Raw genomic sequence first — 23639 nt, 5'->3', positions numbered from 1 at the left:
TAACATCAACACGTACCTGTTCTCCCATGCCTGTCAGCCCCCGTCAATTAAGAAAGACTGTTCTGTGCAGTCATAGAGAGGTCTTTCGAAATCAATCTTTTTTTAAAAAACGATGTATTGACTTAAGACACTACGGAACTACATCTGAGAATCTTGGGGTGCACCATTTCGATGCCCTTCATTCATTATTGTAATTTTCCCACCTATTTGAGTGATAGGACAAAAGCAGGTAATGTGGTCAGTTATTGACCTGTGCCTACTGATAATCAATAAAGAAAAGTTCTGCACTTAAACAGATTACTGCCTGCTTGTAGCAGATTGAGCCAAGAATAGCCATTGAGGTGGCCACTTTTGTGCTGCAAGATGGATTGGTTGCAGTGTCATTAGCTCTGCCCCGACAGGCGGGCCAAGGTAGCTAAAAGACTGTTGCAAGAGGCGTTCGGTAAACGGTGATCCGAAGGGTCAACCCTGTACCGGAGGAATGGATGCACACAGAAGGAGCTAAGCGCCCGGGAACCAACTGAAAGAGGGAAGGCGGTGGAGAGAGGCCAACAGGACATGAGGCAAGAGGGCCACGTCTGGGTGATAGACGGAGGGGAACGCTGGTGGGAGAGAAATGGAGAAGCCCAAGGGGGCTGCATAGGTGAGGGTGGGAGGCGCGTATCACTCCTGTTCTGCGCTTGTGTTCCTCTCCCCTCCCCACATCGGATTTGGAGAAAAACAAGGGGCAGCGTACCTGGGTTAACCCACTCCCAACAAAGAGTACACTGCAGCTTTCGGTGGCTGAGGACTGAAATAGCTGAACCCCTCAGGCAGACTCACTCAAGACCAAACGGGTGCAGAGACTGTGCAGGAGAAGTGAGGTCGGCCACCAACAGGCAGGGAAACCATCGACTGCACCACAGTAAGAGCCTCTGCAGAGAGAGGGCGAAGTTCCCACAGAAATAAGCACGCATTGACCACTGTGGTTGTGAGGGGGAAGAACAATCCCAAGTGCTTTTATCATCAGTCTGGGGGGAGGAGCTGTGCCACTTCCCCAGCCCGCAGTGTAGAGAGCTGCAGCAAGAGGTGCGACAGGGGGAACCCCACGACAAGGACAACTGGAAGGATGGCGAGTGACAAAGAAAACCCCAAGAAAATTTGCAACCAACCTAAAATAAATACCTATGCCACAAATGGACCCAAAACCCCCAGGGCGCTGGAAGAGCACAGATCAACAATGTGTGCAGAGAGGTGGCTGAGACTAGCCAGTCCACACAAGACATTCTTCGAGCTGTAAGTGAGGTGAGTGGGATGTTGGAGTGTAAAATTGACGCAGTAGTGCTGGAAGTGTGATTGCTATAAGATCTCCACAAGGAGTCAGCGAGAGTGGGGGGAAACTAAGATAAAATCTCAGACCTAGAAGATTTAATGACCCCATTGCAGGCCGAAGTCCATCTCCTTATAAGGTAGACAAGCCAGTTGGAGGACGAGATGGACAATGCGGAAGGATGGATGAGAAGAAACAACATTTGGATCAATGGCCTGCAGGCAAAGATCGAAGGATCCTCCGTGGAACAGTTTTTGGATGGGTGGCTGAAGGAATGGGTGGGCCTCAGTGTGCTCGCCATTGTTTCTCTGTGGAACGGGTGTACAGGGTACCAGTCAGGGCGTCCCCACTGTTAAGCTCCCCTTCATCCCCCAAGGCACGTACTAGCAAAGCTATTGAACGACCGGGACAGAGATCATATAATACAGGTGGTGAGAAACCAGGGCACTCTGGATGTCAACGGAGGGAGGGTTGCAGTATACCCTGACTTCACTAAAGCAGTCCAGAAGGCAAGACAGTAATTTGACACTGTGTGGAAGAAGCTTAGTGTGAAGGGGATCAAATGTGCCACACTATATATCCTGTGACACTCAGGCTAATAGGTCCCCGTAGAGTTCTATTCTTCACAAACCCCACAGGTGCTGGAGACTCGACGGAAATGGCGGACCCAAACAACAGAGGAAGACCGATGGACAAAGACATGGAGAAAGCGACACCGGCTTTGAAGGAAAGAGGATTGCTGGATGGAGGGGGAGTCACATCCCTGTGGGAAAGGCTGGAACAACAGGCGCATGGAGGGAAAAGAGTGGGCGAAAACAGTGGTTATCGGCCAGATAACGATATGGTCGGACATTGACATTCCTAGAAGCATTGTAACATGCGTGGCTGCGCTGGAGCAGGGAGAGTGCCTGCACATGCCCCTTCAAACCTGACCCTCACCCCCTTACGGGTGGACATGGTAGGGTTGTTGTATTCAGGGGATGACAGATGCTTCAAAGTTCGTGGGGGAGGTATTGGATGGGGGGGAGTTCACAGGGATAGTTGTTCTTCTGGTTTACTGTGCAGATACCACAGCATTGGCGGGGCTCTCTCACCTCCAGGATCACAGGGCAACAGTACACAAATATGGACACGCTAGAAAGGAACATGGCACGATCAAGTCATGACAGATGGAGATCATAGGAGGGAATTAAAATGCCTGATATGGAACGTGAATGGGCTGAACGATAAAATAAGGGGTTGTGGGGTAAGCATGGGGCAGAAGTGGTCCTTCTGCAGGAATCACATCTAATGGGCACTTCATATGGCTTTCTAGGGAGGGGGCAGTATAAGGTAGTGGAGTCACTACCTTGGTAAAAAAAAATCAATCCCTCTCGAGGTGGTTCAAGTGCAGAGAGATCCACAGGCGAGGTATATCCTGATAACAGGCGAATTGTGGAGGTAGAGTTGCGATAATGAATATTTATGCACCGCCTCCACTGCAGACTGAACTCCTTGCAGAAATTCAGTCATTGCTGGACACGTATCGTGAAATTGACGATAATGGGATGGGATTTCAATTATGTTATGTGCCACGTTCGCAGGGGCGATGGGAATGAAAGATGTGTGGGGGGAACTGCATCAGGGAGATAGGTGATTCTCATTCTACTCCGGGGCGCATGCATCACTCTCCCGAATAGACAATTCCTTTTTCCCCTGCACAGGAATGGGAAGGGTCATGGAGGTGGACTATCTTCCGCATGGTATGTTTGACCACACCCCGCTGAGGATGAGAATATCTGGGAGAGAGCAGATATTGGCATGGTTGGAGAGGAGGGAGGAAGAGTCTAACTTGTAAAAGGTAAACAGATAGTCAAGGAATTTGACAAATATTACAAGAGGCTGTACCGGGAAGTGCTCGGGCTGGATGAGAGGTGGATTGGGGAGTATTTGGGTGAGATGATACGAGACCAGGCAAGAGTGGAACTGGAAAGGGAGATGAGAGCTACAAGAGGCCATAGACAAACTGCAGATAGGGAAAACCCTGGGACTGAATGGGCTCCCATTTGAGTGTTGTAAAAGGGTTGGACAGTTTTACGTAAAGCAGGGACACCGGAGGATCTAAGGTTGCCCTCTATGGTGGTTATCCATAAGAAGGGAAAGCCAAGGGAGCTATGCTCCTCATATTGGCTGATATCTCTATTGAATGGCGGAACTAAAGTACTGGCCAAAATCCTAGCAACCAGATTGATTTGGGTAATAAACTGTTTGATTCACTGTGACCAGTGCGGATTCGGCCCCGCGAGGGCCACAAGAATGAACATAAGGAGATTACATAGTGCATTGGCGAAGGTGCAAGATCTCCAGGGTCTGCACGCTATTATGGCATAAGATTCTGAGAAGGCTTTTGACTCAATAAGATGGGAATTCTTGAGTGCAGCGATGAAGAAAGCTGGATTTGGGGACAACTGCTAACGCCAGAGCCAGGGTTCGAGTGAATGGCTTAACATCAGATATTTTCCCGTTACAGAGGGGAACCACGCAGGGATGCCCAATGTCTCTGCTACTGTTCCTATTAGAATTGAACCACTGGCAGAAATAATTAGGTTGGACAAATACCTCAAGGGCTTTGATTGGCTGGCGGGATGGGAGGCTCGTATTTCGCTCTACGCAGCCGATCTGCTAATATATCTGGGTCAACCGAGACAGACCTGCCCCAGAGAAATAGTCATAATGCAGGAATTCTGAGAGCAGATCAGGCTGAAAATAAACTGGAGCAAGTCAGTATTTATACCGGTGAAGGAAGGGACCAAAGGAGTCCCAGAGGGATGCCCCTTACAGGTAACCACAGACCCATTCACCTACTTGTGGATCATGATACTTATGGAAGAACAGGTTTTTAAGGAATAATCTGAACCCAATTCTGACAACACTACAAGATGCTAAGCATTGAGCAAACTTACCCCTATCCCTCATAGGGAGAGCCAACTTGTTCAAAATGATAGCACTCCCCAAGCTGCTGTATGTGCTACAGAATGCTCCAATACAGGTTCCCAAGACCACCTTTGCCAAGATTAACTCGTTACTATCCAGGATACAGTGGGGAAATGCTAGCCTGTGGATAGCCCTAAAATACAACCAAATCTGAGTGGGAAGGGGGTCTGGGTGTACCGGATGTCCTCACATACTACTGGGCGTCACAAACAGTGGTGGCGAATGAGTGGGTCTTCGGAGGGTAAAATATTGAATGCACGAAACTAGCACTTACTATGATGGGGGACAGGTCCCCGCTGCAAATACTATATGGTCGTCTGGAGGGTGAAAGGTCATAGATAGCTCGAGTGGCGGTCGGAGCAAGGTGGGCCTTGGGCATCCCCAATTAGCTGGCCGTAACAAAGCAGATAACCGCCGAGGGCGGGATCCACAGGGCTAAACATCCAGATTACCACCAAGCCCTCTGACAGCAAAACATCCTGGCTCAAACCCAGCTGGCACCATTAAAGGCAGAATAGGCTAGAAGGTTCTGTACCCGAAGAAGAGGAAGCAGCTGGGGACGGCCGGAACACTTGGACCCCACGCAGAGTATTCCATACGGAGGTCCCTCACCACAACCCCAACACCTACAGAGTGCGATAGGTGCATGAACATAACATGCAGTGAGACAACCTCGATAAAAGGCCCAACACGCAGGATTGAAAGCGACCACTGTATGCGGCATCATGGGGAAAGATAAGTCTAGGAAACTTCCCACGCTGAGCAGAATGGACCAATACACCATTCCTCTGCTCCAGCCGCCAGACCTCCACCCGCAATCCTTGGAGGAGATGGAGACAGACCAGGGAATTTCTTTGAAGGACATTATGGCTGCCATAGCAGACTCCCACACGTCCATGGAGCAGATAATGGACGGAATTAGCATGGATGTCTCTCTCCTCAGGCATGACCTCCAAAAACTAACGGCACATACCGGGGAGGCTGAGCATCGTATATATCCAATACAGAGGTTAGAATGAATAACATCCAAATTGAAAGAGCTGGAGGACAGAATTGAAGATGGAGAAGGTAGATCCAGGCGCAACAACGTGCGCATACTCGGTATACCCGAAAAGGCAGAAGGCGCCCGCACAGAATTTTTTCTAGAACAGTGGCTGACCGACCTGTATGAACCCGACGCCTTCTCCAAGTTCTTTTCCATAGAGAGGGCACACAGAGTTCCCACGGGCAGACCTGCACCCGGCGCCCCCCCATGCACTATAATAGCACGTTCAATGGATCCAAAATCGCCTTTTTCCCCGATTACACCAGGGAGGTGCAAAAGGCGAGGCAATCCTTCGACCACCTCAAAAAACAACTGCAAATAATGGGAGTGAAGTACGGCTGCTCTTCCCTGCGCAACTGAAGATTTACCACAAAGGCACAATAGTCCACTTCACTGATCCTAAGGAGGCCTGGCGCTGGCCTGAGCAAAACATAGACGGAGATTGGTCGACCCCCCGCGAAAATAGGGGGAGTAATCGAAGACTGCCACCGGACCAACAGCGGGAACCCCGCCGACCACCGGCGCAGGACCCGCCGGAAGACTTGGGGGGGCTGACCCCTGCCCCATCATCTGCCAGGGGCCCGTAGCCCTGTTGTACATTCAGGTCAAACTAGAGTACCTCCTACACTATACACAAACACGCAACAACAGACAGCATACACCTACTTGATGCGGCCGCGGAATGCCCCAAGCCCGCAAAGCAAGGAGAGCCCCTCTCCCGATAGCACAACAATCTCCACGTGTATCATACGTGAAGACTCCCCCGGGGTTTACCTCTAGAGGAGTATTACCTTCCCCTTGGGTTCCAAGCAGGGGAAGGCCACTTGTACCTGATACTAAGTTCATTGCATGTGAGGTGTCCAGTTGATACCATAAGTTCTTTGTTCGGGCGACCGATGCTTCTAGTTGGGAGGAGTATGGGATGGGGGGTTGGGGATTTGTTAAGTTCAGCTATAGTCGGGACCAGTCAAACTCACAAGGATATATGGCTAGAATTGATGTCAATAACCCACAGGCTCATTCGCAACAGGCGCATAACGCCGTCAGCGGCAACTTTGGCCGCTATCACCACAAGCGCAAATGGCAGCACATAGCAGTACTACTGATGCCCTCAGAACACTGAGGCTCATGACATGGAACGTCAATGACCTGGGCAATGCAGTCAAGCGCCGATTGGTGCGGCAATTCCTAAATAGACGGGGGGCCGACATAGTGTTCCTATCTGAAACCCACCTTGCGGGCACTGAATGTACCCTATTCAGACGCACAAACTATAAACTGCTATTCCACTCAGGTTTCACGATGGGCTCTAGAGGCGTCATGATCATGATACACAAAAGCCTCCCCTTCCACCTTAATACGGTGACCCATGACACAGGCGGCAGATATGTATATGCGACGGGTGAGTTGTGGGACCAATCCATTGCACTGATAGCCACCTATGCACCGCCAACCCTTCTAGAGCCACTACTCACTGACATTGCCCCGTTAATCGCTAATGATACCTCCACCTGCATGATATTAGGGGGTGATTTCAATGAAGTCATGAATGTAACCCTGGATAGATCACACTTATGCAACAGAAACCCTAACGCACTCGGCCTGTGCGACGTATGGAGAGAACTCCACCCAGACACTAGAGCGTACTCGTTCCACTCGCGGGTTCATGTCTCACTCTCAAGGCTAGATTATTTCTTCACCCCAGCAACGGATATACACAGGGCACAGGAAATAAACATGCTACCCAGAGGCATCTCTGACCACTCCCCAGTGGAACTGCTGCTCATAACATCCCGACGGCTCCCACCGCCGAGCTGGCGCCTGAATAGGTACTACTTGGAGGACCCAAAGCTCGTGGACAGACTACAGGAAACCACCAATACATACTTCGAGCTAAACACCCAGACAGCAACGAACCCCGAAACACTATGGGAAGCCTACAAGACAGTGCTAAGAAGCAAATTCATATCATGGACGACTGCTAAGAAGAGGCAGTACTGGGGTAAGACTGTTGAAGCGGAACAACAAGTGAAACAGACAGAGGAGAGGCACATAATAGAGAACACGCCAGCCTCTAATCGGGCGTTGCTACTAGCACAAAAAAAGCTTCAGAGCATAGCAATGGACAATGCTAAACAAGCGCATACTGCAATGCGAGCAAGACTCTATGAAATAGGCGATAAGGTGGGCAAGTTGCTCGCGTGGCTGGAAAGAAAGGAAGGAGCAGGGACGCAGCCATGTCCGGAAGCTCGAAACTAGTGGTGCGAACACAAGGGTGACAGATTAGGAAATAACCCAAGGCTTCGCGGAATACTACGCTGAGCTTTATAGTGAACCCACGACCCAGATGGACGCCACGATTATGGACCAAATTGATATCCCTACTTTAAATGAGATGCAACTGCAGCTGCTGGAGCAGGAGATCACAGAAGACGAGATCTTAAGTGCCATGTCAGGTCTCCAGACCGGTAAAACCCCTGGACCAAACGGCTTCCCGGTGGAACTATGGCGGAAGGTGGGTACCAATGTAATAGCCCCACAATTACTCCGGTTGTATCATCACGCACAGGAAAAGGGCATTCTCCCACCAGATCTACGAGAAGCGACAATAATAGTGATATCCAAGCCGGACAAGCCCCCGGAAAGATGCAGCTCGTACAGGCCCATTTCACTCATCAACTGTGAAACTAAAATACTGGCGAAACTACTTGCGGATCGTCTACAACAGGTAATTCCCTCCCTGATACACCCGGACCAGTGCGGCTTCATGCCACAGAGATCAACCCGCATGAACCTCCGCAGACTACATTCAGCTCTGGAAAGGGCCAATAACATACAGGGCCCGTTAGCCCTGTTAGCAATTGACTTTGAAAAGGCCTTTGATTCAGTGAGATGGGAGGCTGTCTGGACCATAATGCGCCGCATGGGATTCGGTGAGAACTTCATGAGTTGGGTGCGGCTGCTGTACGAATCCCCGGTTGCTAGGACCAAGGTCAACGGCTGGCGATCAGAACTCTTTAGTCTGGGGAGGGGCACGAGGCAGGGCTGCCCGCTATCGGCCATGATCTTCGCTATCGCTATCGAACCACTGGCAATCCTGCTGTGAAACACTCCAGCCTGGGAGGGTTTTCGTTGGTCCGAGACCTGGGAAGACAGAATATCCCTCTATGCGGATGACCTGCTCATCAACCTGAAGGACCCAAGCACTTCCTGCCCCAGAGTTGTGCACCTGCTAGGACAATACGAGGTATTCAGTGGGTTACATGTGAACTGGTCCAAATCCATCCTCTTCCCTATAGGAGACGCCTCAGTGGCGGACCTGGCGGCTGGCCCCTACCAGATTGAAAGAGAACAGTTCAAATACCTGGGGATACGCATCACAAAGCTTCTTACTGAATACGCAACACTAAACCTCTCCCCCTGGTGGCAAGATTCGCAGAAGACCCAGGCAACTGGATCTCCTTGCCAGTGACTCTGATGGGCAGAGCAGCCCTGTTCAAAATGATCGCCCTCCCAAATTCTTATACATCCTGCAAAACGCTCCATTATACATCCACCATCGAGAATTCCACAAACTCGAGTGTATCCTCCGGAAGCTGCTATGGGAGGAGGTCACCCACGAATTGCTCTTGCCACTCTCCAGAGGTCCATCTGGGAAGGGGGGATCGGGCTGCCTAGACTGCAGTCATATTACTGGGCCAGCCAGATGGCGGTGGTAAACGATATGCTCCATGGAGACAAGAGCCTCCCACACATCAAGGGTTTCAATTGCAACACCACGGCCAAGTCACTAGAATTCCTATATGGAAGCCTGGGTCGCCCTCAAAAACCTGACATGGCATCGCATATATTGAGAATATGGAAGGAAGCGCATAGATTCTTAGGATGGGGCGATAAACTAACATTGGCCCAACCTCTGTGGAACAACTGCAGCCTTCCCGAAATACAAAAGCTACCCAGATGGCACGAGTGGACTGAGCGAGGAATCTCCAGTATCGGAGATGTGATACACGAGGAAAACCTGGCAACATTCGAAACGATGCAATTGAAATTCTCGCTTCTAGATACGGAGCGGTACCATTACATGCAGCTGAATCATGCATGGACGGCCCACCAACAGATTACACAAGACCTGCTGGAAAGCTCCCCGCTGGAGCGTAACATAGTCCTGGATCGGGTGGAGCTGAAGATCACCTCTACCATGTACAATGTGATAACATCCTTTGCGACACCGGAACTAACCAGTCTGAAAACAAAGTGGGAACAAGATGTGGGACCACTTCAACTAGAGGACTGGGTAGAGGCCCTGATGTACCCGCGAGAAACAACCATCTCCGAAAGGCTCCGACTCGTCCAATTGAAGATCCTACACCGCACCTATTACCCGAGGGTGGCCCTCTATTGCTGGGGTAAGACCTCGGACGCAAGATGCCTACGCTGTAAGCGAGAGGAAGGTACCTTTTTTCATATCCTGTGGGAATGTAGTAACATCCAGCAGCTCTGGCAGAAATGCTGTGACAAACTATCTAGCGTTATGGGTAAACCGATACCGAGATGCCCTAAGCACCTTCTCCTGGGGATCTCCAGTGAAACGGACTTATCCCGTTATGAGAAACTGCTCTGGTCAACTGCAATGGCGGTTCTCAGGCGGAACATTGCACAACTGTGGGGCTCGGAACGTACACCTAGTTACGACCAGTGGGTCACGGACGTGGACATATGTGCAGTAATGGAGCATCGGGTGTACAAAGCGAGAGGCTGCCCGCAAAAAGCGGAGAAAATATGGGGAAGGTGGGAGGAGGCTAACTGAGTGTCAACGGCGACCCCCCAACCGCAGAGACCGGGTGACGCCCAGCACAAGTGGGCACATCGAATCTGTTATGAACAATCTATGCCATGAGGACAACCTATGTTAAATTTGACGGTCTGTCGGACCGCGGTCCCCGAAGCTGGTTTTATAGATGTTATTCGGTTTTATTGAGTTGATTGTTTCTCTCGCTCCATCCCATTATCTTTCCCGGAAGTTGTTCATATGATATGTTTTTGGCCCCTGCTTCCTCCCCTCCCTCCCCTTCCCTCCCCCTTCCTTCCGGTCCTCCCCTCCCCATGTCCCTTTCCTGTAATGCAGAGAGATGAATGTAATGTTGTCTTAACTTGAAAATCAATAAAAAAATGTTGATTAAAAAAAAAAACAATTCCCTATAAAGGCATGCACAGCCTTATAGCACTTAGGGTTTAAACATTACGGTTGTGTCATTTCATGCCACCTATCAGGCATACAAGGGTGTAAATGATCAGATGAGGCAACCGTGGCCTACCTAGGAATAAGGCCAAGCAATGAGGCAACCCTGGCCTACCTAGGAAAAAGGCCAAGAACTCACACACTGGAGGCACAATGGCAACTATGCCTGACTGGACACTCCGGAGATTCATGTGAAAACCACTAACCTAACATGTCAGGAACTACACAGCCTCCCACCATAAACTACGACCAGGGATTGGAAACATTGACCCTTCGACGCCTACAACAGAACATCTGGAAAAGGACCGTCCAACCAGTCTAACAGAACATACCCACACAGTATTTTTCTCTGAAATGCACTACAGAGAACCACCAGGATAGACACAGACTGCTCATTTTTCACCAAAAGTAATCAGGAACCAGGACCTCCTGCAGGTAATCACAGACACACATTCCTATCACTATGCTCATTCTCCACTTTACACCAACAAACAATAGAATGCAGGTATACCCCTCGATCAATTTCGGCCTAGCTGCACACATATCCACACTATTCCCTAAACACCTCAACAGTCTGTTAGAATGCAGTTATACCCCATGAGAAAAATCGGCCTAGCTGCACACAATCTCTTACACAGGCCCCATTGCAGCCAGAATGCAGACTCAGAGACCTCCTACCTTTCCTGCTCACATTACACTGATCTCTCCCAACCACTGCACTACACCTAGCATTAGAATGCAGCAAACCCCGCACAAACCGCTCTGGCTGCACACATACCAAGAGCACGCAAGCACTACGATCCCCAAGGGCGTTCAACCCACAGAGCTTTGAGATCATACCAATGGTATATAAGGTGCTATACAAATGCACCGTAACATAACATAAGACTATGTCATCTTTCTTTAGTTTTAGTTTTCCAGGTAGGAACCTTCTCGTTAGGATAGGGACAGATAGGCATTTATCTCACCCCTCTTTATTTTAAAAATGGCAAACATTGAGAAAAATACAAATTTGTGTCCGTCTCGCATTTCTGACCCCTCACATTACCCTGAAGAATGCCTGCAACGCTATAACCGAAATAGGACAGGTAATTTTGAAGTGCTGGCAAGCTCTACAAATCATTAAGAACAATATACGTGGTTGTTACTTTTTTTTAGCATCTGAATAAAATCAGTTGATGGCCTTTGAGCATGTAATATTTAGGGGTCTCTGCGTTCTTTTGAGTTGGATGCTGGTGTAAGTGAAACTGAGGGCTCCCTGTAGATAGGCGGCATATCAAGCGTATCCCTAGGGTTAGAAATATCCTGTAATTAGAGCCAGATAGTGATTTAGTGACAGCTTCCTAAATTGCCTTATGATGACAAATTGTCATGCTCCGCCCCTGGAAGGTTTGGCAGTGCTGGAGGCTTAGGTAGCTCCGGTAATCACATCTTCCCTGCTGCAGCGGTCTAGCTTTCCTCAGCTCTGGCATTATATAAGCAGGCCACGCCCCCTGCTTGGAGCGTTGCAACTCTTGTATGCTATATGCTCTTTGTTCGCTACTTTGTATCCCAGTGCTTCCTTTGCTTTCCGTGGTTCTATACCCTCAGCGTTCGGACCCTTCCGAGACGCTGCTTTGTTATTTTTCTTTCCTTGTGCCTGTGGGGATGTGTCTTGGGTCGCGCCCTCTGACCGTGTTTTCAGCAGAGCCGACTCCACCAGGCTTCTCTCTGTTTTCCGTCTCATTGCCAGCTACCTGCTCGCACCTCATTCCGGTCCCACGGCGGAGCATTCCTTCCTACGGCATTCTCCTTTGATTTCTCTCTCCTGGGCTCCAGGCTGACTCGCGCCTACTCGGTTTGCCTAAGCAGGCTCAGTATTCTTTTTTATCTCATCTTTGGTCCCGGCTGCAGTGTGCTTCATTCCACCTCGCTTTCCAGCTCACGGGCTTCACTGCATCCGTCGATCTTCTTGTCCTTTTTTCTCCTTATTGGGAATTCTTTCCTTAAGACCTTCATTTTATTATGGGTCTTTCCTTATCCGTATAAGAGGCAGTTCATCATCCTCCCCATTCTATTGCCTCTGGATACAGCCAGCATTATTACCTCAGAACCAACATCTCCTTGATGCATCACCTGGCTACTCCTGCAATACCTGCTGCAATCTATACAGGTTTTTTTTATCCTTTGGCTTTTTCCCTGTTTGGGGTTGGCTCCCCTGAGCGCCCCCTTGTCTGAGCTGTTTCCACTCAGTCAAGGTGGCCTCTGGGGGAGCTCGCCTATATCTCCGAAAAGAAGAAGAAGGTGTAGAAGGAGAAAGAGGAAGAGGAAACTAAGAAAGGTCAGAGAAAGAAGAGAACTGAAACCCTCAATAGCTCCACAGAAGAAAGAGGTGAGGAGGTCCGGAGGGAAGAGTCCCCCGAGCTTGAGAGCTTGCAACGCCAACCGACTAACATGGCCTCCCTGGACAAATATCAGGATTTGGTGGCAGGTTTACAAGGGCTAACAGTGTAGGTGCAGTCCCTGCGTGCAGAAAATGTCACGTTAAGACAACAATTACCAACCGGGGCGACCTGCCTCCCCTGTCCTTCCCTTTTGGGAAGTACGACGGCAACCCTAAAACCTTCAAGGAATTCCTGGAAGCCTGTATGGTGTACTTCACCTTTCGCCCTCTGGCCTATGAACTGAATAGGGCTTGAGCTGGGTTCTTAGTATCAAACTTTGTGTGGAACGCTCTGGCATGGGCAACAACGTTGATCACCCAGTCGGATCCTACAATAAACCACTATGCACTTTTTGTCCAGCTGTTTCGGGCTAGATTTGACCATCCCTAGGTGCAGTATTCCTCCTATGAAGCTCTGCTTGACTTCCGGCAAGGGTCTCGTATGTTTCTTCTTTCATGAAGCTAGCGGTAGATGCTGGATGGCCGGACTTCGCCCAACAGAAACTGTTTCGTCAGAGTCTGCAAGACGATATTAAGGACGAATTGGCTAGGGTAGCCAGACCCAACACTTTCCAGGAATTGGTCTCCTTGACTCTCCAGATTGAGTTTCGCTTGACCGAAAGACAGCAGGAGAGAAGATCAAGACCCTATCCACCATCTTCAGTCAACCCCTTGATACTCCCTATAAAGGCCCAGGTTGATGAACTAATGCAGATCGGCAATGCAAGGGGGACTTTGACTCCGGAGGAGCGCAAGAGATGTAGAGACCAAGGTCTCGGCATGTACTGTGGCTCATCTAAGCACCTCCTAAGAAACTGCCCAGAAGTGCCACCCAGGCGACAGGGAAAGGCGACTCCCCGACTTTAGGCAAGGAAAGGTTTGGGGGTGAAGCTACTAGTCTCTGTAACGTCACCCAAACGGAAGAGACCACTGACCACAACAGACTAATGATCTTCAATGTACAGTTATCCTTGGAATCCTCGCCACCTTTGGAAGTACTAGCTATGCTTGATTGCAGGGCTGCAGGAAACTTCCTTGATGTCACTTTGGCAAAGGAGCAACAGATACCCCTACAAACAAGAATACTCCCATTCCAGTGGAAGGAGTTTATGGCACTCCCCTTTCTTCTGGTCTCATAGTACAGGAGTCCAGTCCCATTACAGTGACCTTGTTCCAACATAAGGAGCGGCTCATTTTTGATGTCATCAGGGCGGCTCACTTTCCTGTTATATTGGGTATGCCCTGGTTACGGAAACATAACCCCAGGATCGACTGGGCAGCCAATACCATCTGTTTTCTCTCAGAGTACTGCGACCAACATTGTCTTCTGCAACCTCTACCAAAACCCAGAGAGGGTACCCATGTATCCTTGTCTGCATCAGTGGTACAGTCTAAACCCTTGCACTACCAGCACTTTTCTGACATATTTGAGGCCAAGATACCTCGTACTTTACCACCACATGGTCCAGAAGACTGTTCAATAGAATTGGTTCCTGGGGCTTCCATACCTTTCGACAGAATGTACCGGTTGTCATTACCTGAACGCAGGGCTCTTAAAGAATACCTGGAAGGCAACTTTGAAAACAGCCTCATTCAGGAGTCACGGTGCTCAGCCGATGCAGCTATGTTTTTCATACCTGAGAAGGGTACTTCACAGCTCAGGCCGTGTTTCGACTACCAGGGTTTAAATAGCCAAACAGTGAGAGACCGTTACCCGATGCCTTTGATAAAGGAGATACTTGAAGCAGTGCAAGAGGCAACTATTAACTAAACTTGATCTTAAAAGGTGGCTATCATCTGCTGCGTATAAAGGAAGGGGATGAGTGGATTCAGAACCCCTTAGGGCACTTTGAGTATAGGGTTATGCCGTTTGGGTTGGTAACTGTGCCAGCTGTTTTCCAGCGCTTTATGGACAAGGTGTTCGCTGACTTGCTGTTCTCCTCAGTAGTAGTCTACTTGGACGACATATTGGTCTTTTCCTCCAATCTTTCTGAACATCGTCGACATGTCTGTGAAGTACTGTTACCTCTACACAACCACCAATTGCTGGTCAAACCCAAAACGTGTGCTTTCGAGACATCTTCAGTATCCTATCTGGGCTTTATCCTTTCAGAGGAAGGGATTTGGATAGATCCTGGCAAGACCAAGGCGGTGCTACAATGGCGCGCACCTACAAACATCAAGGAGATCCAACGATTCCTAGGCCTATCAAACTTTTATAGGAGATTCATACCAGGATTTTCTGAAATTGTTTTATCCATTACCTCCCTGCTGAAAAAAGGAAAGGCATTCGAATGGAATAAGGAGGCTGACAATGCTTTCCGGGCGCTCAAACAAGTCTTTACTTCAGCCCCAGCCTTAGCCCAACCCCATCAGGCACTTTCATTCATAGTAGAGACTGATGCCTCAGGAGGGGCAGTAGGTGCTGCTCTGTTACAGACAGGTGAAGATGGTCTTGAACATCCAGCGGCCTACTACTCCCGGACTGTCACCTATAACGAAAGAAATTATTCAGTTCTTGAAAAGGAGCTCTTGGCAATTCGACAGGCCTGTGAGGAGTGGAGGGATTTGCTTCAGGGGGCCGCTCATCCTTTTTTGGTACGTACGGACCATAGTAACCTGAGAATCTTACGACAAATGGAATGTAGCAACTCACGTCATGCCCGTTGGACTTATATTTTCCTCTGAGTTTGACTTTGATTTAACTTACCTGCCAGGCAAAGAAAACATCCTAACTTATGCCCTGTCTCAAAGTCTGGGCGACGACACTGGGCAGTATCAAGGACATGAAGGTTTATGGACAGGCAAAAGATTCCTGGGCGAGATCAGAACTTTCTTACAGGAAGTACAACAAGCAACCCATTTTAGGCCCGTTCCCAGTAGGCACAGGCAGACTCTGGAAAGAAGGGAGAGCCTATACTTCCATGAGGGAAAATTGTTCCTTCCTTCAGAAGGACACAAGGACCAGAAGACAACCACAGAACTCCTGGCGTGACATTTCTGGTGGCCGAATATGTACAAGGATGTCAAGGCCTACGTGTTGGTGTGTCCCATTTGTGCTGCTAACAAATGCTCCACTCAGAGACCCATTGGTTTGCTTCGACAAGACCTGCCGTCAAGACCGTGGGAACACATCTCCACCGATTTTATTGTCGACCTCCCCCCATCTCAACGGAACACCTCCATTATGGTCAAGGTCGACGCCTTCAGAAAGCTAGCACATTTTTCTCCCCTACAAGGACTACCTTCAGCACCCGAAACAGCCTCAGTTTTCCTTCAGGACATCGTCCGCCTTCATGGCCTACTACACACCACAGTTTCTGATTGTGGATCACAGTTCACTTCTAAGTTCTGGTCTACATTGTGTAAACAATTGGGTATCCAAAGAGCAGTATCATCGGGCTACCACCCCCAGAGCAACGATCAGACAGAGCGGCTCAATGCCACTCTGGAGCAGTATCTTCATTACTTCTGTATCAAAGAACAAGAGAATTGGGTAGAACACCTCCCCATGGCTGAATTCACATATAACAATGCCAAACATTCCGCAATCGGAAGAAGCCCTTTCTTTGTTACCTACGGGTATCACCCCAGAGACATTCCTCTTTTTGGCATGAGACCCACCTCGGCACCTACGGTAGACCAACACCTAGAAGGACTGAAGCGTACCCAAAGAGAAGCCATCAAAACCCTGGAAACTAGCAAAAAAAGGTACAAAAGATACGCAGACCAAAGAAGAAGACAAGACCCCCCGTGGGATGTCAGAACTCTGGTGTGGTTGTCCACTAAATACCTGCCCCGATGGGTACGCCCAGGAAAGTTCTCTCCGAGATTGATTGACCCATATCCTATATCCTATCATGTCCAAGGTGAATCCAGTCGCTTTCCTTCTGCACCTCCCACAAATGTTGAAGAGGGTACACCCAGTATTTCAAGCGTCTCTCTTGAAGGCATACATACCCGATCCACATGGGCGTCGCTTACCGGGATTGCCAATACCAAAGAATCTGGAGCCGGAAGAGTATGAGGTGGACAGGTTAATAGATTCCAGATACAAACATGGTAAACTGCAGTACCTAGAACAGTGGGGAAGAGCTGGCTAAGCTGCCGCCAAGAGGACCTGGGAACCTAGACGGCAGTGTCCCTCGTCTCATCCGTCAGTTTCACAGTCAACATCTGGGCAAACATGGGGGTACCCCGATGAAGAGGGGACATACTGTTATGCTCCGGCCCAGGAAGGTTTGGCAGCGTTGGAGGCTCAGGTAGCTCAGGTAGACACGTCTTCCCTGCTGCAGCTGTCTAGCTTTCCTCAGCTCTGGCATTATATAAGCAGGCCACGCCCTGTGCACGGAGCGTTGCAACTCCTCTATGCTATACGCTCATTATTTGCTACTTTGTATCCCGGTGCTCCCTTTGCCTTCTGTGGTTCTATACCCTCAGCGTTCGGACCGTTCCGAGACACTGCTTTGTTATTTTTCTTTCCTTGTGCCTGTGGGGGTGTGTCTCGGCTCGCGCCCTCTGACCATGTCTTCAGTGGAGCCGACTCCACCAGGCTTCTCTCTGTTTTCCTTCTCATTGCCAGCTACCTGCTCGTGCCTCATTCCGGTCCCACGGCGGAGCATTCCTTCCTGCGGCATTCTCCTTTGATTTCTCTCTCCTCGGCTCCAGGCTGACTTGCGCCTATTCTGTTTGCCTAAGCGGTGTCAGTATTCTTTATCTTATCTTATCTTTGGTCGCAGCTGCAGTGTGCTTCATTCCACCTCGCTTTCCAGATCACAGGCTTCACTCCATCCATCGATCCTCTCGTCCTCTTTTCTCCTTACTGGGAATTCTTTCCTTAAGACCTTCCTTTTATTCTGGGTCTTTCCTTATCCATATGAGAGGCAGTTCATCAACCTCCCCATTCTATTGCCTCTGGATACAGCCAGCATTATTACCTCAGAGCCAGCATCTCCTCGACGCATCACCTGGCTGCTCTGCAATATCTGCTGCAATCTATACAGGTTTGTTTAGCCTTTGGCTTTTTTCCTGTTTGGGGTTGGCTCCCCTGAGCACCCCCTTGTCTGAGGTGGTTCCACTCAGTCAAGGTGGCCTCCGGGGGAGCTTGCCCTTATCTCTTCGAAAAGAAGAAGAAGAAGGAGAAAGAGGACGAGGAAACTAAGAAAGGTCGGAGAAAGAAGAGAACAGAAACCCCCGACAGCTACACAGAAGATACAGGCGAGGAGGTCCGGAGGGAAGCGTCACCTGAGCATGAGATAAATGAACTTGAACAAGAAAGGAGGCAAATGGCTGCCGTACCCTTTACTGTCATACCATAACCTCTGTAACTAAGTCATAGTAAGAAACATAGCCATTGCGGATCTCCAATACCTGACAGAGTTGGAATAGTTCCCTCTGAAGGAATGGGGTAATCCAAAGCATTAAAACTTAAAACATTATCCTGCCCAGTTTGGTGAAGAAGATACTTGAGGCTGGCATCTCTGTCAAGAAAGCAACATTTAGCACGTCATCTGAAGGGGAAGCTTTGATGGGAACTACGTATACAATGAAGATTCCTCAAAATCATTACCCAGTGGGACAGCATCCTGTGGTGGTTTCATTGGGTTATAACCACAATCAGGGATATGGTTGAGGTCATCTATCCCAGGGTAAGCTTCATCACAATGACCAGGATCCAGCAGAGTAAGCTCTTCTCCCACCAGATTACAGTTAGCTCTTTCTGTCCCCTGGTAAAGAAGTGCTTTCCTGGGCAAAGAGTCTACTGGCACACTACCCAACTGTGCTGAGCCTAAGTATGGAGAAAACACTGGGGCACTGAGGGCTGTGGAGACCATGGTGGTGTCCTCTGGGCCAAACCTGGAACTGGGATTCCTGTCAATGCAGTCTGTGTGGCATTAGCCTGGGGAAGGCGGAGCAGGAGGGGGGCTCTGCAGTGAAGAGGTCCCGAGATATTCTGGGCTTCCCACAGGCAAATGAGAGTGTGAGATTAAACCTCTCAGCTACTTTAGCTACTTGTGACGCAAGAGCGGGCATGGAGACTGCAGATTACTTTTCGGCTGCGCTCTTCCATTAGCCTCAAAGCAACTTTTGGTTTGCGCTCTTTAAATGTGCTGGGCTTCCTCTCCCACAATTCCTGCACACAAAAGTATCATGATCACACGGCAGGCAATAAAGGCATTAGAGAGCCGATCATCACCCCACATTTTTCCGTTACAACATGTACAATGTTTGAAGGCGCCCCCTTTTACAAAAACTTCTCAAATACTAGTTAATCAAAAAAGATGTATAAAAACCATGCGCGAGGTGGGGACTGCTTATAGAGCAAAACAATATTGTGTGAAAAACACAAGCTATTGTGCCAAGTCCTCTGTGACTGAGGCATACAAAAAGAATGATCATGGTCTCCTGGGTATTCATGGTTGTGGGAGGAGGTAAGCACAATCGGCTTTAGGAAAAAAAGGCTAGATGCTGAACACCTGACAAGCTCTCACTGACAAGATTTTATTCTTTTGCTTTTAATACGCATTGGAAAAAAAACAAACAAGAGGCTCACTTAAAAGACATGTAACAATAAGTACATTTAAGTAATTTTTCAAAAAATATGATTTACTCTATATGTAAATGTCATCATTAGTAAAGAACCACATAGACATGTTTTTAATACACACTTAGAACAGGGCAATGTTGCATTAAAAAAACACATAGTACAAATTTACCATAAACAAAATCAACAACCTTACTGCACATCGTCCCCATGCCAATACCTTAAACTCTATCCATACAGTCCATAGATCCCTCAACCTTACTGCACCCTATCCAGTAGCTTGTGTCCCCATACATTAAGACCCTCATCGCCAAATTACACTTTGCACTGCATGTTTCAGCCCCAATTAGATTTAATATTTGGACCTTCTTCGGGGTCAAACATTTTTATTTGTCACTGTTTTACGGGAACCATAAACTAGCATTCATCAGAACAGGGTAAGCAATTGAAGCCTAATAATCACCTTGTCCTGTCTTGGGTACGTTAGTGACAAGATACTGGCAAATCAACTGTATGTCAATAATGACTGCTGGGTCCTCCTGTGATCCTATCAATCAAGACTTTGACCACGACACAGAACCGATGCGGCTACACTATGGGTGGTCGATGATAGCCTCCAGGTCAATAATGCTGGGGAGCCCGTTTACTTGCACTGCTAGATATCACACACTTTGACTCCTGGATGAGAACAAACAGACTGAAACTTAACCCAAGCAAAAATAAGCATCTGATTTGCGGCAGCACACTACTGAGTCCCACATCTATCCCCTTGTCCTGAAGAAATCTGAATTCGCCCTACACCTACCACAAACGTCAAAGCCTCAGTCTGAATGGCAGTCACCTCACATTTGGGCCAGAGGATAAACACATTTACGAAAAGGAACCGCTTTTTCAACTTAGAACAATCTGTTATTTCATCCCGTAGGTGACTTTTTTGCACAGAACCACAACAGTTATAATAGTGCTCTCAAGACTGGACTACACCAACAGCCTCTTTCTGGGGCTCCCACACACCAGCTAGACCTCTTCTGAGAGTTCCATGACACAGAAACATCACTCCAGCCCTACAAACGCTTCACTAGCACCAGATCAAATAAACAATTTGCTTCACAACCTTATACATAGCTCACCAAACCTTGCATGGAAGGGGCCCAGAATCTACCACAAGGAAATACATCCACTACGAACCATTGAGAATGCTTCGATCCATCAACTCAGCACTAGTATTGTTGCCTAACTTCAGCCGTAAATGCCACAGTGGATCTTCCATCACCTTGCAGCCAAATACTAGAATGCTATGCCCAGATATCTGTGATCTTCAGAAAATCCCTGAAAACCAGGTTATTCAATTGACACCAGATAAGACTAGACAAAAAAAAAACAGAGGTCCCTCTCGTGGTAACACCAGTCGGATGGAACTCCCTCTGCCTACATGCACAAACATGCCACAAACCTTTATAACATGCCAGCCACAGACTATGCCCGATTGGACACATTTGGGTCAGCCTCTCTATTTTAAATGGAATCTGAGCAATAATCTCATGAACACACAAAAGGTCTGTAGACAATGTATCAGCCAACGCACATGAGAGATTGCATTCATTTGGGTCACTCTCTATGTGCCCTTTCAAATAAAACAGAACAGCAAGAACCCTTACCAACAGAGGCGACATCCTAATACTTAAATACGAGTCTGAGTCCCACAATCTTGAATCCAAGGCATTCCCCCCGCACTGAACCTTACCCCTCCCTTTGTAACCAATTCACATCTTCACCTCACATCTCTATATTCGTCTCTCACCACCTTACACTACTCACAAAATCAACTCTCAAACAAGGAAGAAAGCGGTCTACAAACACACCACATTAACAGAGCAGCATCATTGCTCACTTTTGCAGCCTAAAAACCCTGCCCTCAACATCTATATAAGTATTTTAAAAAAAGGGTCTGGGAGCCCGTACCGAGAATCCAGACGTGGACCCCCAGACGTGGACCCCTTGCTCACTGAGCCTAAGAGAGGCTCAGCTTTACCTCACTGAAGAGGCACAACAAGGCCGAAACACGTGTCTGAGGTTGCTGATGGTACTCTTGTTCAGAGGTGGATTGCAAAGCATGTTGGTGCTGGACTGTGCCCTTGCGTGTGGGACCAGACTGATATGCCAATGATTATTTCGCCTCTGTGAAGGGCGTGGCCAGCTAAAAGGTGGGTGTAGATCCTCCTGAGTGGGAGGAATCCCATAGAACAGGGTATTTGACCCATGTTCGTTCTCAGAAGAGAGGCTCCCACACCCTTGTTTCATCTAACTGAAACCTTCATGTCTTCAACTGACAAACATTGGGCTTTCCCTCATGAGCGAAACGGACTGCCAACATTACTTGCCCACTGCCCACATGCACACTTACTACAAGCATCAACACCACAGTATTTGCATCTGCCTTTCCCGAACAACCCAACACCCCTCTTTTCTTGCATGGCCATGCGCAGTAAAGCCATCCAAATGGCACAAGCGCGCTTCATTACATTACATACTGTATTAGCCTCGTAGCACTTTTCAGACTATACAGCGCTCGATCGATCCTATTTCCAGACACAGCTTTTTCAAATGCTCTAACTAAACAACTAAATAACACAGCTTTGAAGGTAGTTGATGCACATGTGTTGTTAGTCAGAGCTCACGTGTGTCTGTTCACAGAACTCTCAATGCACATGTAAGCTTGTGTCCAGGGCCTTGCTCCCAGCGGAGCCACAGACCAAATACCACCGGAACTGAAAAGTGGCCGTATTCCTTCACATCTTTTTCTGTAGAACCTTGCCATTCATGGCCATTCAGGACCTAGGGAGTAAGTGGAAGCGTGTATTATTCTAATCTTTCAAGCATTGCTTCAGTACACGTATGCAGTGCAGGAAGGCCTCAAAGCCTGTGCTTAAGGTGGTAGACAGCCTATGAATATGGACTTGAAAATGGACAGTTGCTCTCCTAGAGTGTTGTGCTCAATGGGAATGTCTCCTTTGACCTGTTTGGCCTGCCATGCAATATCTTAAACACGTACCTTTAATTTAATTCTCTCATACTCTATTGCAGTGCCTTATTTAGCAATTCACTACATACACGTGAAGCACTCATTCTCTCTTCTCATGCCGAGGCCAATCTGATTTAGCCGAGGGTGTGAGATCCTTTTGTCAAGCTCTCCCTTTGTGTCCCTCAGCACTCAGTCTTCACTTAGCCAATTCCTGGGTCTGACACCTCAGACAGTGGCTCGCATTTTCCAGACAGAACCCTGTCTGGCTATCAGCAGGAGGGAATCCAATGATTTTCTGTTAGTAGCCCCCACAACATCTCGGATCTATTGCACCCACCTCAAGGCCATCACGCATCCACAAAATGACTTAACATAATATAATAACAAGACTTGTAATGTCCCCACATGAACATTCTGCTGGCCAATAAAGGACATTTATCACATGTCCCCCTGGTCAAAACACTGAAACCTATATATTCTTCCCAATGAACACTATCACTCCCATACGTTTTAATTTCCCTACATATTGTGAGTTAAGTCTGTACACGCGTTTGTCCCCCTGACTTTTCCAGCTCTCCTTGGCACCATTCCCTTTCCACTCTACAGACCACAGTCTGGCTGCCACCCGTAGCAGGGTCACAATTCACATCTACACGGACCAGCCCTTGCGTTTTAGGACCACTACGGTGGTGGCATTCACAGTATAAAATACTAATAACATAACATGTGAGCTTGTGTTAGATCATAAGTGAACAAATACTTCTAACTAATCATGTCTGTGCCTCTTACTCACTCATGGCAAGTTGGTCACTGTGCCTTGTCTCAGAATGCTCATTTTCCACTGGATACAAATCTTCCTTTCCTTTTGCTCTTAATGAAAAGACAGAGTTGGCGATAAGTGGGCCTATATTCAGAAAAAATAGAAAGGATTCATTAGTTTACAGCTACTTGAATGATGGGGAAATACAACAGGATTAATGCAATATAGAGAAATAGGAGATAAAATGATTAACTGTACATTAGCACCAATAGTGCATCATGGAGAAATTAGGTAAATGGGCTGGCTGCATGTTGTCCCTAAA

At 48.3% G+C, this 23639-nt stretch overlaps 1 protein-coding gene across 2 annotated transcripts in view; it reads right to left on the bottom strand.

The window, feature by feature from the left end:
• The window catches only part of LOC138582124 (zinc finger protein 2-like), a 240710-nt gene that overhangs the window by 135101 nt on the left and 81970 nt on the right, over positions 1 to 23639 (bottom strand). For both annotated transcript variants that reach the window (XM_069653122.1, XM_069653123.1), the window contains exon 3: positions 23351 to 23461. In XM_069653122.1, coding sequence (XP_069509223.1) covers positions 23351 to 23461 — 111 coding nt within the window. The remainder of the gene's footprint in view (positions 1 to 23350; positions 23462 to 23639) is intronic.

This window comes from Ambystoma mexicanum, chromosome 3q (assembly GCF_040938575.1).
Source record: "Ambystoma mexicanum isolate Mex_15411 chromosome 3q, UKY_AmexF1_1, whole genome shotgun sequence".
Classification (NCBI taxonomy): Eukaryota; Metazoa; Chordata; class Amphibia; order Caudata; family Ambystomatidae; genus Ambystoma; species Ambystoma mexicanum.
Note: the sequence above shows the minus strand (reverse complement) of the source record. Positions and strands in the feature narration are given on the sequence as shown.